Below are 18,360 nucleotides of genomic sequence, written 5' to 3'. Positions count from 1 at the left end.
TGCTAGGGAGGCCTGTCCTAAATCATGTACTTTGTTCCCATTAGCTTGCACTTTCTGTCTACAAATTATCCATGTTATATGCACATTGGTATTCTAATATCATGTAATTTACCCATATGGACCCATTATTTTTCTTTATATTTAGATTGCCCTTTATCCAAAGCAGACATGTGATCAAATTATCCCCCCAACCCTGATCACCCAATCCTTTAAAGTTATAACAGCTAATAGAAGGCATGCAGTACTTCCACTGAAGGAACCTTTGCTCTGGATCTCACATTGTCTAGTTCTGTGACCAAATGCTGACACAATGGTGATTCATCTCTGTGCTGGAGGGAAGTAACAAAGTTCAAAAAGAGCTGCAGTTTGGACATTCCTCCCCTTCAACAGAGATCACATGACCTGACTTAGTAGTGGCTCTCGGTGTTAGATTGTCCCAGGCCTTGAGGATCAACAGAAAAGACTTGTCAAAGTAACATCAAGTTTCTGATGTGTGCTTCTTTTTCTGACTTTTTTTTATTTTGTCTTGAAAATGTGCTAAGTAAAGAGTTGTTTTTAAGATCAGTAAGACACTCTTCCAGAGATAAAGAAAGCAACACATTGTTGAGTAAAATGGGATATATTGGTGAGAACGTCTTGTTTTTTTGGCTCTGAGAATCTGGAAGTCAAGTTAGTTGAAGACAATGTGTAAATGAAAACAGATGACGGAAGCTGGGATGAAGCTGTGACTCATGGAATATGCTGGATTCTTATATTACACAAGTACAGAAGTGCCAAGTAGCATGTTTCTGTGCAATTCTTTCTAAATTTTAATGGAGTTTACCGGAGTGGTCGCATTTCCTACCTAAAATGTTTATTGTGTGTTCTTTGTTTGTACTGTAAATCCAGGCAAAATATTATTGTACATTTGGATTTCTGAATGTAATCAATCTTATACCTTGGAAGTTTTTTCCTGTGGCTTCAGTAATCCAATTTCACCCCCAAATTCCCTGTTCTGAAGGAATAAAATGGAATGAGATGTTTAAAATGTGATGACTCCAAATTGAAGTTAATTCAAAGTAGATGGAGCTAGCCTGTAAGGCCACATTATTATTATTATACAGGATTTATATAGCGCCAACAGTTTGCTCAGAGCTTTACAAAAAGAAGGTAGACATTACAGTTGCAATACAATTTGGTACAAGAGGACACAGAGGGCCCTGCTCGTCAGAGCTTACAATCTAGGAGGAACGGTTGACTGATACAAAAGGTAATAGATGTGGAGGATGAGCTGATGGAGGAAATAAATGGCGGATTACTAGGTAGAAGCAGAATAAGCTTCTTTAAAGAGAAAGAGATAGAAGAAGCTCGGGAGAAGTCCTATAGGCGAGCATGGGAGGAGGTGACACGGGAACTAGAGAGCAGAAGGTCTTGAGAGGATCAAAGAGAGCGGTTTGGTTGATATTATGAGACCAGGTTGGTGATGTAGCTGGGGGCAGAGTTGTGGATGGCTTTGTAAATTGTTGTTAGTATTTTGAATTTTATTAATTGAGCGAGTGGAAGCCAGTGGAGGGATTGGCAGAGAGGGGTAGCAGACACTGAACGGTTGGTAAGATGGATGAACCTGGCAGCAGTATTCATGATGGACTGGAGGGGGGATAGCCTATGTAGAGGTAAGTCAATGAGGAGGGAGTTGCAGTAGTCAAGGCGAGAGATAACCTTGGAGTGAATTAGGAGCTTTGTGGTATCATTGGTTAAAAAGGGCCATATTCTGGAGATGTTGCAGAGGTTGAGGCGGCATGATTTGGACAGGGATTGGATGTGGGCCTGAATGAACCTCAATGGAAAACAGCAGGAAAATGAATATGGATCACAAATGTTTCAGTTATTTGGAACAATGTTAATCCAACATATTACGGGACAATTACACTGTCCTCTTCTTCAGGGCTGCATAGAATTGATTCTGCACAATCTGTGGGCAAATTTGCTGTCACTGCTGCTCTCAGGTGTTTTTAATTCTTCAGACTAGGCAATGTAATCTTTTAGAATACTTTAAAGTGAATTTTTGTGTGTGTCCAGATCATGCACACTAAACTATTTACACATTCTAAAGAAGCAGTAACAGCACGTTAAAGTGTATTTTCACTTTTGCAGCCAAATTGATACAACACCTACTTCATATTTGTTACGTTACGTTACGATTCACGTAGCATACCATTTAAAGTGTTAGTAAACCGAAGACCCTGCATTCACTATATCTGTTCTCCCCAGACCCTGCATTCACTATATCTGGTCTCCCCGGACCCTGCATTCACTATATCTGGTCTCCCCGGGCCCTACATTCACTATATCTGGTCTCCCCGGGCCCTGCATTCACTATATCTGGTCTCCCCAGACCCTGGATTCACTATATCTGGTCTCCCCGGACCCTGAATTCACTATATCCGGTCTCCCAGGACCCTGCATTCACTATATCTGGTCTCCCCGGACCCTGCATTCACTATATCTGGTCTCCCCGGACCCTGCATTCACTATATCTGGTCTCCCCGGACCCTGCATTCACTATATCTGGCCCCCTCGACCCTGCATTCACTATATCTGGTCTCCCCGGACCCTGCATTCACTATATCTGGTCTCCCCGGACCCTGCATTCACTATATCTGGTCTCCCACAGTACACAGAATATGGAAATGCAATTATTTTAGTAAATATAAACTGCTACATACCTTTTCTAATCAGCAGTTAGAGTAGTCTTGTCACTTCAGCTGAGCGCCAGTTAAAGCCTGTAGGAGGAGTTTGTTTCTGCTCTAGGATGCAAAACCCTCTGTCTGGTCAGTGCTGATTGGCCCTGTACTGATCACAAGCACTCTCCCTGGAAAAAAAAAACTCTCTAACAATGCACACCAAACTGAGCATGTGCAGAACTACTACGGGTTCAGTCTGTCTTATCAGCATGGACAATCGAACAAGAGAAGGAGCAGAGAAGACAGGATCAAACAGCCTTTTTACACAATGCAGAGGATTAACCCCTTAGGTTCCACAGTGAGTATAACAAGCATGCTTTACTGCATATACAGACTGATTTTCATGTTGTGGGTTTAATAACACTTTAAGTTCCATGGTCACAGCATACACTTTCATTTTATAGCATCAGCATTGTAATAACAATACAAACAATAATTATTTTTGAAACCAATATGAGCTTACTTACAAAATCTTCTTTCATGTTGTGACTTCTTCCCGTCTGCTGGCCATCTCTTTCCACAACGTCCTCGATTCCCTGCATGCAGCCTTCGCAGCTTCTCCTCTGCTGCTTACTGTCAATTTCTAAGGACTATATATCCCATGGTACCTTGCTACCTGCAATCAGTGATTCCTGCAGTGACTCCGCCTCCTGAAAGCAACTCTGTAATTCAGAAGGCAGGCCCTGTGAATTCTGTGACACAGCAGTGCCTACTCAAGGCATAGTGAATATGCATCACAGAATTCAAGGAACTAACTTTGTGGGAATTTTCACAAAGTAGGTTTGTAAACTACAAGATCATTCACATTAATAGGAGTAGGCTAGAAATAAATAAAATGCAAAGTGGAAATAAATATATGATTTTAAACTTTGACCATGAACCAAAGTTGCCCAACATTTGCCTAACATAAAAATATAATTTGAGTTATACTTTATTTTCAAAGTTTATAACACAGACACAGCTTTATACCAATGAGAACAGATCTTGGCAGCAGGACATTCATCTAATATAGACTAACAAGCTGTTAAATACCTACTGAAACCCAACTTCAGTATTGGTTGTAAGCTTTGAGTATCTTTTGAATAACTTCACTTTCAAAACAGCTAGAGAGGTCAGTGATGGCTTGTTTTGCCCTAGGTTCACACCTAAGCATTTTCTGCAGCACTTTGTGGTTTTCAGAAATGCACTACAGTCCATTTAATATGATCTCCTATGGGACAAGTTCACATCTCCATGTTTTCACCCGGTGCATTTTTTGAAAAGGGTCAGGGACTTCTTTTGAACGAAAAAAGTTGCATTTTTGGTTCTTTAGCCTTCAATTGAAATGCTGCAGAAAAGCATGTAGTGCGTTTTTTATATGTTTTTGCCAATATTTGGATGCGTTTTGATGTGTTTTGCGTTAGCCTGCTGCCTAGCAACAAGATCTATGGGACAAGTTTACATCTCCGTGTTTCACCCGGTGCATTTTTTGAAAAGGGTCAGGGACTTCTTTTGAACGAAAAAAGTTGCATTTTTGGTTCTTTAGACTTCAATGGAAACGCTGCAGAAAAGCATGTAGTGCATTTTTTATATGTTTTTGCCAATATTTGGATGCGTTTTTGATGTGTTTTGCGTTAGCCTGCTGCCTAGCAACAAGAAAAAAAGAACGCATCAAAGTGCAAAAATGCAAAACGCACCACAAAACACGCTGTAGAAATGGATCAAACGTAAGCTGCATAGGTATGAACCTAGCCTTAGGGCTAGTTCACACTAGATGCAGTTCATTGCACTTTTGTTCTGCATCAAAAATGCATGCACAGTGTTTTCTATGTATTCCAATGGCCCTGGTTCACACTAGTGCAATCAGTTCCAGTCAGTTTCCAGTGCAGAAGAAAAAAGTAGAACATGCTGCATTTTTTCTGCATTGAACCATACTGAAACATAACAAACTGCATCAAAACTGCAGCAGAGCGGACTGTGGTGTGAACTGTAAGCAAAAACGTACCCGGAATGCATCCGGAGGGCATTTTTGTAGTGTGAACTTGCCCTCAAAGTTAGATTACAATTTGTTAAGAATTTTCAATTCGTTTAATGTAGTGATGCACCAATATATATCGGCCGCCAAAAATTATTGGCTGAAAATAGGGTTATCGGCGTTTTGCCAACAGAAAAAAAAATGTGCTGGTGATAATTGACTTCAGTGTAAAATCACGTCCCATTGTCTTCAATGCAAAATTGTGTTCTATTGACTTCAGTGCAATATCACGTCCCATTGACTTCAATGCAAAAATGCCCCCTATTGACTTCAATGCAAAAATGTCACTATTTAAGTTTTTAATTTTATATATATTTCATTTTATTTTCTGTCCAAATTTGGATTGTATTTTTTTAATTCATATTAATTTAAATTCATAGTTAATTAAAATGTCAAATATAATACAAATATATATTAAAAATGTATTTTAAAAAAAAAGCTGTCCGTTTTGGTTTTTGGCCAACTGCATCTTAAATTTCCGGTTTTGGTCCAGAATTTTCATTTCGGTGCACCACTAGTTTAATGTTCATAGTATGGGCATTGGTGCACTTCATGTGCATGACATTTTTTTTTTTTTTGCTTTGTTGTATATAAGTATTCACTCAACTTAATTTAAAGTATAAATAAAGGCAATTTATTTTTTTCTTTTTGGATAGGAGAGAGATGAGATCAGTTTTTATTGTTGTCTGTGCTCCCCATTAGGGAGATTAACCCTCTCTGATTGTCCTGTTTACTATTGTCATTGAAAGTGTAAATAAAAGTTTGTATGTTTACCATTTGATACCTCAATAAAGCTATTTTGGTACCAGAAAGTGTAAGTAAAAGAAAATCCCAAATTTTGGGTTGTCCCCTAGAAAAGTAATCTTCCAGTGGGGGCAATAGATCTAGTGACCTGGGGGTCCCCAAGAAATTCTCTTAATTTGCAGGGATTTCCTCTCACTTTCTGTTTTGGTAAATCTTCCTAATAGGACAAAGAGGGCAAAAATAAATCTTACAGGGGTTATAATCCTCCCTTACTCTATCCAATATTAAAAAAAAAGTTTTGCCTATAGTTCTACTTTAAAACTAGTAAAAAAAGAAGGGTGCACATGGATGGGGCCATTCATAGAGCAATATAAAAGCTGCCCGGAATGTGTAGCCACACGGCAATGTCAAGGTATCTCTCCAGAGTGTGGTCTCTAACTCTGTAAACTACCTACAGTAAGTTGCCAACTTGGAACATACAGAATATAGGAAGTAATAATTTGAGTGCAGGAATGTCTTGGAGGGAGCTCCCTGCTACTTAACTCCCCGGCGGTATTCCCGAGTGTAGCTCGGGGTTAAATTTCAATACCAGAAGCGGTAACCCCGAGGTACATTCGGAATTACACTGCAGCGTTGCTCTGGGATCCCTTGAGCACTTACCTTGTCCTGCGGTCCCGCGATGTCCCCCCTGCAGCATCCCCGGCCATGTAATTTTGTCGATGCCAGCATCCATCTTCTGGGTTCCGTTCCCTGCGAGCGTTGGGATGTACGGGGGACTGAACCAGCGGGAATTTCAAAAATATAAAAATTTGACATTCACTCAATACACTAAAATCTGATAGTATTACATTACTGTATCAAACCATTTCACATTTTATGCCATGGCATAGGCACCAATCATTTCAATTAGTCCCGAGTGCTTTGCCCAGTGCCCTGCTTGCATTTTTACTGTTCTTTCTGCCTAGAAACGTCCATGGCATCCAAAAAGCATCCCTTTAGGTCAAAAGCGGTTTTAGACCAGCTAGAGAACAGCGATAGTAAATTAGAATCACTTGCAGAATTGAGTGATAATTCGTGGGGAAATTCGTCATCAGACACTGAAAACGATTTTGCGACTGAGCTCAATGATGTGCGAACTTGGTGCTCTATTTCAAATTTCAGTGTTTTTGGTTTGATTACATTATTGAATTATATGTATTATTATTATATTATTATTTTTTATGATTATTATATTATAATTTATGATTTCGTGTTTCAAATTTCATCATACCCGGGATGTTTACTAGACTCTTGTTCGGACAGATTTCAGTGAGTTAATCCTAAGAATTACAGGCCTACAATAAAAAAAACAATGTATTTCCATTGAAAACAATGTACCGCTTTGAGCACAGAAATACTGACATAATCAGACTGCTAGGGAGTTTAAAAGACAACAACACACCAGAATCCCATTTGAGCATTTCAGGTTAAAAACAAAGGTTTATGTGTCACATTCGCAATGCAAATGTGAACCTATGATGAACTTTAAGACACGGCGTCTTAAAATGGCAGCGTGGCTTCAAATATTTTTGCAAATGTAAAAGTGTGCTGAGGAATTTTTGTGTTGGTACCAATTCAATACAACCATCCCTGATGAAGTGGATGCTGTAATTGCCCTGAAATAGGGTGCCTGTATATTCCCACAAATAATACATACGTGATCAAGATCGATTTAGATGCCCTTTACATTTGGAATTCACCCCTACAGCGTGGAAATGAACAATGACTATATCTACTTTGATTTTTTTCCTTCTAGCGTAACTTACGGTTTTATATTAGTATTCCATTGTGTAAAGTGAGCCTCCTGGTCTTTTTCCCAACCTAATGAACTTCTGCTTCACCTATTATTCCCATATTTACCAAATTATAATCTGTTTCTGAGTTACCGCATATTCTAGGTCACCTCACTAAAGAATCTGGTACTAGAGTAACTTGCACTGTACTTTAAATCCTGCCATGGCATAGGCACCAATCATTTCAATTAGTCTTCTTGAATAAGGACCTTGCCTGACTTACTTGGTCCACTGAAAATAAAGCAAAACATTATTTTAGCTGTTAATCTAGAGCAGCTTTTTCAACCTCTTTACCCCAATGGAAACTTTGAAATAATTTTTAGGTCTCAGGGAAACTCTGCTAAAAACAGTTAATCAAGAAACAATGGAAAGAACTATCTTACATCTGTAGCACCCTCCTAGGTAGCTTGGGGGAGCTAGACTCCAGTGGTTAGACAGAGGCTGAGAAGCAGCCTGGGTGTAATAGCCAGAGAGGGGTCAAATTGTGGTCAGGGCTGATAAGCTTTGCAGGCCAGCCTCTCTGGAATTTCCCCCTGCTCTAGGGCTTTTGGAGAAAGGCCCTGGAGGCAGTGGGTGGATCTGAGGAGTGGCTGGTTGCACTTTGAGGGATCCTAGCCAATCCCCAACAAGAGGTTGGCAAAGGGCTGGGACACCCTTAAAAGTGTTGAGGCATGCACAATAGCAGGAGAGTTTGGGTGGAAAACAGAGAGGAGGATTTGAGGCTGAAGGAAGTAGGCTGCGTGGAGTCCCAGCAGGATAGGGCCTACCTTAAGGCCTGGAGTTGGAAAGGAGGCCCCCTGAGAGAGAATTACCTGTATGGCAGGGAAGGAACGGCCCAGCTGATAGGCCTGGTAGCAGCCATCAGTCCACAAGTGGTACAGAAGGTGGTGCACCTACACCCCCTGGGCGGATAGGGGAAGGAGCGCTCTGGTGCAAAAACCAGATTAGTCACCTGCCAGTGACTGTTCATTTCCTAAAGTGACAGGAACCAGATCCCCTGTTAAGGGATACCTCCAGATTGCTGGGTCAAGAGTTCCTCTGGGGTTTGGGGTGGTACACTAAGGAGATGCTGGGTAGCTCTCTAACTAAGACTGTGTTGCAGAGAAAACTTGTAAATAGTTCCAGGAAGTTGTCCCCAGTTTATCAGTACCCTTGGGTATCTTGTACACCTCTAACCCTATCCCAGTTCAAATCTCCTAAATATAACAACAAAACCAAAGCTCAAGGACTGGTTTCTGACTCTGGATGCAAGCTTTTGTGAAGATGTATGATGCCTGACTTTGCAGGACTATAGGGGGATGCAAAGCTTCTAGCAACTCCTAAGGGGGTAGTGCTACACATCAGTAATCACAATGCTACGCTTAACAACAGCTAAAAAGATCCTTGATGTCATGCTGTTGACTCTGCCAAGTGGCATTGGACACAGAGCTATCCAGATACCATCAGATGGGAGGTCTGTTAGTCAAAGCTCAAGGGACCCGTATCCACTTTTGGAGGAACCCTAGGGTTCTATGGAACCATAATTAAGAATAGCTGGTCTAGAGGGTGTAAGGCAAAGCATTATTCTCTGATAACTGATGCTAGTAATAAAGAATACAAGGAAAAGTAGTTCCAGCAGAGGGCCTTCCAGAGGTTTGGAATTGTAGACCTGATCTGAGCGTGTTTTAGGAACGTTAATGCATTGTTCTGAATGGTGGTTGTGTGTATAGCACTGGTACATCATTGAACAAAAATACTGCTGTTGGGTGCTGCCATTTTGTTTTTTTGCACAGCAAATAAAAGACACCCTTGTCATGTGTCACTATTCTCTAGTGGCCAGAGGGAGTAGTTAGGGACACAGGTAGGGGCCTAGCTGTTGACTTTTGCCAGAAAGTCAACATTTGCAAAAATAACGACCGCATAGTTCAGTCTGCTTAGGCAGGGTGAGCAGGCATGTTATTGAAACAGGTAATTGAATGGATTGTGAAGGTACCACTATGTTTCTATGCTTGGATAATGAAAACGTTTACTTTACCCACCCTCCATTCATGTTTTTCCACTTTGCTTTCACATTTAGTGATCAGATAGTTATTACTGTACACACAGGTGGTCTTGTCTGTAAGTAAATATAACAATTTTGCACCACCATATTTTGATTCTAACACTATTTTTAAAGAGCACAGCTGACAGAGGCCACCAGAGTGGCAATGCATGTTGCGAACTGATGGTGCCTTTATAGCACCTTTGGCCCACCTGAATTAAATAGCTAAACAAAATGTATGAAGGCATGGAAAGCATTTTTTATATATTTTGTGAGGAATAAAGCAAATCCATGAATCCATGTTGTAGTGATCTTTGGCTGCAATACAGACACAGAGCTACAAGCTTGAGTAACAGATTGTACAATTTTAATTAGGGATTTGCTGAGAATCTGGGTTTGGACAAGGTTTAGATAAAATAAATCTGGTTTCTTTCTTTGTCTTAAAGCTTGCACATTGTTAAACATCGATCTGGATTGTGACAAAACGTTTATTTTGTCTACTCTGTTTCCTGTGAAATAAAGCGGCTTCTGTTGGAAGTATAACTGGAATTTGTTTTTCAGGGTCCGGAAGGTTTGCCAGGAGAAGTCGGGCCACCTGGGGAACCTGGAGAAAAGGTACAGGGAAAGCATAAGCTAACAATGAAATGATGTAAAGACAATACTGATTAAAATTATTGCTGTCTTTTAAAACAACTATTTTAATTTCTCTTACTGGTGTATTTTCTAATACATGATGTAATGTTGGCGGACCCATGGATAGACTATATACCATATTCACTGAAGCGTCATTAATATTCAGTTTCCACTGAAATTAAGTTAGAGGAAGGCTTATCTTAAGGCTACTGTTGCTGTGGTTTTGCTCGCCCCATGAAATCTCTGTAATGTGAAACAAAAGGCCAACTACAAGAAAATGACACCTTGGATGGGGCCTTATGAGAAGAGTGGAGGGATGGGAACATAGACAGGTAAATTTCACCAAGAGATTTAAAGTAAATGTAAATGTATGCTTTAAAGCTCTGGTGCCCAACATGTGGTCCAAGGGCCCCATTTTGGTATTTCTGTGGGCCATTTGACCCCGCAGTCTATGATAGTTGTCGAAGTGCTGTGTTATAAAGGGATAAAAGCAGTGATCTTTACTAGCCCTATTTAACTTAGCCCTCTTACTGTCTGCAGCATGTCTCCATTCTCCAGCTAAACCTGTAGTATGGCTTTGACCGCCATTTTCTCTATTATGTCTGCAATTTCTTAGTCTAGGACTAGGTTTACCCATGTGGCAGCACTTACTGCCCCTCTGAAAAGCAATCTGTGGTGGAGGCGTTTGACAGACAGTGAGGAGGTAATATGTTGCCTCCTCACTGCCTGATATGACCCTTTAAATGTCACACTACTGTGTGACACCCACAAACATTACAGTTGCATGGTGGTTGCAGAAGCCCCATTCACTTGAATAGGTCACATTTGGTAGTGGTACTACCTGTTGAACGTAGCACCTCTGTACAGCTTCTTTTGTAGCTTAAGGGAGGAGGGGGGGCAATAAAACCTGTTTTTACTGCCTCCCAACTGCAAGCGTAAACCACTGGAGTCTTGTCCAGCATTACATGTACTGAATTTTATGCAGGATCCTTTGGTGATGTCAGAGAAGCTTAGTTCCCTTGCAAAGAAGATAGTAAATGCTTCTTTCTGCTACCCTCACCACTGACCTTGGCTTTAATGAGAGAAACTGATGAACAAAGAAAATTTCAAACCTGATACTTCTGGAAGTGCTGATTTCTTTGTTCCCTGCTGCTCTTAATGGTTTGATCCACCAGTCCTTATCTCACTACTGGGTGTTGTAGTTATGTCGGAGGAACCACCCAATGTGGGGTTCTGACACAACTGGAAAAACAATGTAGTCCTTTCCTTTCACCTTTCCTTTCACCTTCCACAGCCTCTACCTGTCCTGGACTTCTATAAAGACACCCAGGTCTGTATGCAATGAGTCTAACAGGAGCCATTGTACTCTTTCAGCAAAAGACTTCCTTCACAAGCCCTATTTGGGAGCAATCCCAGATCCTGCATCTCCCATCAAAACCACCCTAGCACTAAAAACATGACAGAGATTCTGACCCTTACCCATGCTATCAAAACAAATAAAATATTTTGGCTATAGATACACAGAAAACCCTGATTGATAGCAAAAGACTGGGCAAGTAAATGAAACAACTTAGAAACCATTGATTATTCATTTTTTTCAGGCTAAATCTGTATAGTCATTCTCTGTGGTCCGAAATTTATCAAACACATCTGTGTGAAGTTGTGGCTGAAGGCAGTAATAATTTGGAACCCTGTGCTATTAATGATGTTTAACTGCAAGCTTAGTTTGAAGGGACTTTTCATGATTTACTGCAGCTTCTGCTGTGTATTCAGACTGAGCTTCATCTGCAATAATCCAATAGTCTGAAATTCCTAGTACTGTTTCACAAATTATTATATCTTTGGGCCATAAATTGTTGTGAAAGTAGTTATGTAACATATGGAAAAAGCGTGTGATTAATATGATTTCAGTTGTGCACTTGGGTTTAGGATGCTGTGGCCAAAACTGATTCATTTTTTGAGGAGACATGCACTAAGCACTTAATATGTCAAAGGACCACATACTAGGGATGGACAAAATAACAGAAACATACAACCATATATTATTATTGAGGACTTAAACGAGAAGTATGACCAAAACTTTTTATCCTATGGATCACAGGAGTTCAGTTCGTTCTGCACTCCTCTGGCCCATTTTGAACCAATGCTGATGTCACAGAGCCTGTCCAGGCTCTGAAAAGATCCCGACCATATGGTAGGGATCCACCCAGAAACATGCATCGGCACCTGGCTCAGCCCCTCCTATCCCCTCCACTGCTCAGCAATCCAGTGAGCGCTGGTGGGGCAGAGCAGAGATTCGGAGACTGACAGTCACAGCTCTCTGCTCAGTGCGAACCCAAGAACTGAGAGATCAGCGGTGTTCGATTGCTCAGTTCTTACTGCAGAGCTGGCAGAGGACAGATGCAGCATTGGAAAGATGCTGCATCCACCTAGGTGAGTATAAATGTTTTTTTTTTTTTACAAGTTCATACTGTATATGTAAACCCGATTAATAAAATCTCATATAAGATTTGCCATATTAAAATAGTTGTAAAGCTAAAATGTTTTTAACCTAATGCATTCCCTGTATTAAGGTAAAAAATGTTTTGCTACTTACTGTGCTTCCCTCCCCCACCACCACCGCTAAACATTTGCCTGAGTCCTGTGTCAATCTAGTGCTGTGCCCAGCTGCCTTTCTTCTCCCATCTCTTTCTCCTCTCACAGGATGTTCATGCAGCAGGGGAGCCATTGGCTCCTGCTTTTGTCAGTCAATATCCTGTGAGCAGTGGGGCTGAGCCACGCTGTATGTGTCAATAGACGCATACTGCCCAGCTCAGGAGCAAGCCCACACATCTGCCCCCATAGCTGGTGGTTTGCTATGGGGGCAGACACAGAAGAGGAGGAGCCAAAATCATTGGCGGGAGGACCCCAGAAGAGGAGGTGGGTATTTTCATTTTTATTTTAAAAATTGTCTTTACAATTTTTTAACTCTTTAAAAGTCATTTTAAATATTTTTTAAAGATAGCTTTTACTGAATAATACCTGGTTATCCTGCTTTGAAGTTCTTCAGGCACTTACTGTTATAGAGTTACAGCACTTTCTTTGTGGCTGGGCCAATGCACATACACGCACTCACCGGCTACTTTATTTGGTAAACCTGTTCAATTACTTGGAAACAGGAATTGCTAATCAGCCAATCACATGGCAGCAACTCAATGCATTTAGACATCTAGATGTGGTGAAGACGACTTTCTGAAGTTCAAACTGAGCATCTGAACGGGGAAGAAAGGGTATTTAAGTGACTTTGAACGTGGCATGGTTGTTGGTGCCAGACAGGCTGGTTTGAGTATTTCAAAAACTGCTGATCTACTGGGATTTTCACACACAACCATCTCTAGGGTTTATAGAGAATGGTCCGAAAAACAGAAAATATCCAGTGAGCGACGGTTGTGTGGACAAAAATGCCTTGTTGATGTCAGAGGAGAATGGGCAGACTGGTTGCTGCAACATTCAGATGGTAGGGTCAGAATTTGGCATAAAGAACATGAAAGCATGGGTCCATCCTGCCTTGTATCATCGGTTCAGGCTTGTGGTGTAATGGTGTGAGGGATATTTTCTCGGCACTAGCAAGGTGTACCCAAAAAAGTGGCCAGAGAGTGTAGTTCAGGCATTATCCATGATGGAAGCTGGTACATGCAAATGTCTCATAACATGAAACCAGGAGCAAGTGTGTGTAGTCAAGAAGTGACTGAAAAAGGACGCTCTCTCTATGTCTACCAATGGTGCTCCTGTGTTGTCACCATGTTACCTGGGCTTTCAATGAATGACCAAGTCAACACAGATTACGCAGGCACAGTTCTTTGTTGTCACCAACAGGTAACTTGCTCCCAGCTGACCTGTGGATCTCTGCAGCTCCTCAAGAGTTACCATGGGCCATTTGGCTGCTTCTCTGATTAATGCTCTCCTTGCCCGGCCTGTCAGTTTAGGTGAATGGCCATATCTTAGTAGGTTTGCAGTTGTGCCATACTCTTTCCATTTTCAGATGATGGATTGAACAGTGATCCATGAGATGTTCAAAGCTTAGGATATGTTTTATAACCTAACCCTGCTTTAAACTTCTCCACAACTTTATTCCTGACCTGTCTGGTGTGTTCCTTGGCCTTCTTGATGCTGTTCATTCACTAGTCTTCTCTAACAAACCTCTGAAGGCTTCACAGAACAGCTGTGTTTATACTGAGATTAAATTACACACGGGCTAAATACAAATGCACACCACACTTTTCACATATTTATTTGTAAAAAAATTTTGAAAACCATTTATCATTTTCCTTCTACTTCACAATTATGTGCCACTTTGTGTTGGTCTATCATATACAATCCCAATAAAATACATTTATGTTTTTGGTGTAACATGAAAAAATTTGGAAAATTTCAAGGGGTATGAATACTTTTTTAAGGTACTGTACACATGTTAGTTGATACACTTTCCATATGGCTGGTAATGTGCTTTCAAACTAATGGAATAAACCATAGCTGTGTTTCCTCCTTTTTCTGGCATTCTTTATTTTAAGAAAGCTTCAGGAAATAATACACTGTACAGCAACTATAAAGTCTATAAGCAATTCTAGTACAAATTACACTTGAAGTCGATAACACAGCAAGATGTAGATGGGTAGACCACTGAAGTATAACTGGAGTGAATCATGATGCTAGATTTTTAAGTGATTAGGGAGAAGAAACTGGGGGTAGGAAGTGATTACTATGCATAGGGACAAAGGAAGGGGGAAAGCAAGCAGTTTGAGCATGAATTGGGAGGAATAAGAGTGTTCCCACTTGCAAGCCTGGTTAGGGAAGTGGGATGGGGGGAGCAATCTAGGTAAGTCACAGGCAGAGAGGAAGTAGGAAGGGAGTAAACTGCCTGACAAGGTCACCTGGTGGGGAACAAATACTGGGGAGAAGAAATGCAGGAGGGAAGGGCAGGCAAAGTTGGGACTTAGGAAGACAAAGAGAGGACTGTACGAAGTGTAGAGGTGAGAAAGATAAGAAAATGGATAGGGGAGTCGATTTGGTGCTGCTTTGTGCGGAAGGCACTTGGACAGAACTGGACAAAGTTGGACTGGAAGCAAGCTATTTGTATTCCTCAGTAAAGAGGAAATCTATCCAGTAGAATCATGTGATTTATATTTCCCCCCATTTTCCACTTTCTCCCCTGAATTAAGTTTATGACTTTGTCCACATTTGGCCTGAAGAGCACATACGTGACTTGAGTAAAAGACAGATTAGGTCCTCTTTATCTTATCTGATTTAACTGGTATGAGCTTTCTTTTTACTTGGTATTACATAACCACAAGTTTGTTCAACCACTGGAGCTGTCAAAATTAGCCCATTAATGTACTGTCATTAAAATGTAATTTTTCCTTCTGAAATTCCTCTCTTTTTTTCTGTACAATAATACAAACATACTGTGGTCATACAAGACTGTGCTTTTGTTCTAATTTACAGGGAGAACGTGGAAATCCTGGACCCGAAGGACCTTCTGGTGAAAAGGGATCATTTGTAAGTAAAAAGTATTAAATACAACTTTCAGCTGAACAGTTGAAATGTGAGCTGTTTAACCTGATGAAAGATTTGTAATTGTGTTCAGTCAGTCTTGTGATCCTGTTATCCCTGCCAGACAGCATAGGCAGCTCTTGCTGACTGTAAAAGGAAGGAGCAGCAGCATATTAATGAGTCATCATTCAATTAGATTCTGTGATTTTTAGAGAGATTATTTTTAGAGAGCATGCTATGCTTGTGCAATTTTATTGTCTTTTAGTAGATACATGGCAGCCATCTTGTATACTCACCCTCTCTCCCCACTTTTCTTAATATTAATTCTTTCCCCCACTTTTCACACAATCACAAAAAAGGGTTTTGGTTTTTTTTAAATACCTTTTTATTGTAAGGGCTCCTCACTCCTGAGTTTTTCACTTTAGCGAGAATAGTGCACCATCCCATCCCCTGGAATACCCAAGTCACGCATCCCAGGAGGCTTTAGGGCAATCTACTGAAAGTGCACATGTGCTGCGGTGCATCAGCAGGGGGCCAACTGTATGTTCCTGGTTCTAGCAGCTGGCTCCAATGACATCAGAGAGGAAGATGGCGGCATTGAATCTATTCCTCTTTAAATGTTCCTCTTTTATATAAATGTGCTTTTTAAGTGCTAATGTGGCCAGGCTATGGGCATGTGAGTATTTATACTTGTTAAAAAAGCATCCAGTAAATACTAAATATTGCATATAAGTAGAATTAAAAGAGAAAAGTAAAAAAACACCTTAGCTTTCAGCAGGATCATCTAGCTGATCTTGCTGGATCCTAGGAAAGTTAAGAATCCCAAAGTCCCATGAAATGTCACTCCTGCACAGTGCAGGAGCAGATATACTTTAACAAATAGTAAATGATCTGCAAAACAAGCCATCATTGACCTCTGTAGCTGCAATCACTGTGGAGTAATTCTTCCTCAAACTTCGCAGCAGAAGCAAATTCAGGTTGACTTCATAGTCCCATGAAAGAGCACTCCTGCCCAGTGCAGGAGCAGGTATTACTATAGAGTACATGTATGCTTTAACAAGCAGTAAATGATCTTTAAAACAAGCTCTAATTGACCTCTGTAGCTGCAGGCACTGTGGAGCAATTCATCCTCAAACTTTGCAGCAGAAGCAAATTCAAGTTGACTCCCTAAGCAGCTCATGCAACTGTGTTCCTGCTCGCAAAGCAGTGCTCTGTATTTATATCAAAGACTAGAAGGCTGTATGGCTACTGAGTCACTGTTGGGAATAGGAGCAGGGGACGCTTAGCTTCTGAGACTCGTAGAGGGCAGAGAAATACTTACCTACTTTCTTGGTGTCCCTGCCTTGGTGTCCAGATAAGCAAGATGTCATTCCATCACTGCTGAATGACAGAGGGAGAGACACAATGGTAGATGGTATTTTTTTGCCCTTTATAGTAATCCTGTTGTTGGCTGTTGGCAAGATGTTACCAGTGATAGGTCCGCTTGTCTGGCTTTGCCCTTAGACAAGCCTGATATGATATCTACAGTACCTGGTCATCAAGTTGTTTTTAAACTCTGGGTATACAGAGTCTTGTTAACATCCGAAAAATATGAGCTCAAGTTAAGGACATTATGCTCAGGGTAGCAGTCTGACTGTGTCCTGAGCTCAGTACGATATTAGTGTTTTCTCTGTGTAGCAGAAGGAAGACATTTCCGCTGGCAAAGCACACTCATTGTGAAAGTGGTACCAGATACTTATGTAATGATTGTTTTGTGGTTTCAATGGAACTTGCAGATTTTCCGACTTTTCTGCTGAGCTATTCAAGAGTAAAATTATTTTCCATCATTATAACTTATTCTTTAAGCAGTTGCATTGACCACCAGGGTAACATTACAAGACTTATTGCATGGAAATGTAATTTAACATCTTTTCAAGTTGCCGCAGGACTTATACAGCTAGAGGAATGTGGAAAAACAGTGGAATCTAGGCTGCTGGAACTAAGTATCTGTGATTTCCCAGAGTCCTTATAGACATCACCTACATGTGGTTCACCACAATTATGTACACTCTGCCCCAACTACCACAATCCATGTCTTTCTTTAAGTCAAAGTGTCAGTTGTACTGTCAGTACCCAAACACATCCTACCTGTGTGCAGGCCTCCGACATCCAAATACAACCTGCCTTCCTGCACCGAAATAACCTGCCTGCAACCAAACAACCTGTCTGACTTTACCCAAGTAGAGCCTGTCTTTCCATTTAGGGGTTCCACCACTTTTTTTGGAACTATAGCCCTCTGTCTTTCTTTCCCGCCAACCTTCCCTCTGTTTGGTCTGATGTCTAGGTTGCTAAAAAAAAATATGCTATTTAAAGTGTATCTAAACCTTCAGACAAGAAAGTAATATATTGCACCTTACCAGTCTGTAGGCTAGGTTCACACCTATGCAGGTTGCGGTTGATGCCTTTTTCCCGGTGAGTTTTGCGTTTATTGACACACGTTTGTGACACGATTTTAGTGCATTTTTTTAAGCATTATGAATTTCTGGGTGGTGCCGGTTATCAATGAGGGAGCAACCAGCAAAAATGCATAAAAAACTCAAGCCTTGCATTTTTAATGCGTTTCGGCTGTGTTTCCATTGAACTCTGTGGAACCAGAAACCGCAACCTGCTGTGGGCAAAAAAGGCACAGATGTGAATATGACCCGTAGGAAACCATGTTAAATGGACTGTAGTGAGTTTCTGCAAAACAGAAGATGCATTGCAAAAAGCATAGGTGTTAGCCTTACATGTAGAGGCTGCATTAGTTTTGATTTTAAAAGTGAACACATTTTCTGCAAATACAGAAAATATCTATTGATCTTCCTAGAAATTTAGTTTCCTTGTCAC

At 40.8% G+C, this 18,360-nt stretch overlaps 1 protein-coding gene across 2 annotated transcripts in view; it reads left to right on the top strand.

The window, feature by feature from the left end:
• COL24A1 (collagen type XXIV alpha 1 chain) overlaps nucleotides 1-18,360 on the top strand; it is a 384,809-nt gene that overhangs the window by 258,345 nt on the left and 108,104 nt on the right. For both annotated transcript variants that reach the window (XM_089684422.1, XM_089684421.1), the window contains exons 25-26: nucleotides 9,895-9,948; nucleotides 15,448-15,501. In XM_089684422.1, coding sequence (XP_089540548.1) covers nucleotides 9,895-9,948; nucleotides 15,448-15,501 — 108 coding nt within the window. The remainder of the gene's footprint in view (nucleotides 1-9,894; nucleotides 9,949-15,447; nucleotides 15,502-18,360) is intronic.

Source organism: Staurois parvus, unplaced genomic scaffold (assembly GCF_062004578.1).
Source record: "Staurois parvus isolate SC_StPar_1 unplaced genomic scaffold, SC_StPar_1.0 ptg000347l, whole genome shotgun sequence".
Lineage (NCBI taxonomy): Eukaryota > Metazoa > Chordata > Amphibia > Anura > Ranidae > Staurois > Staurois parvus.
This window is presented reverse-complemented; position numbering and strand designations above follow the sequence as displayed.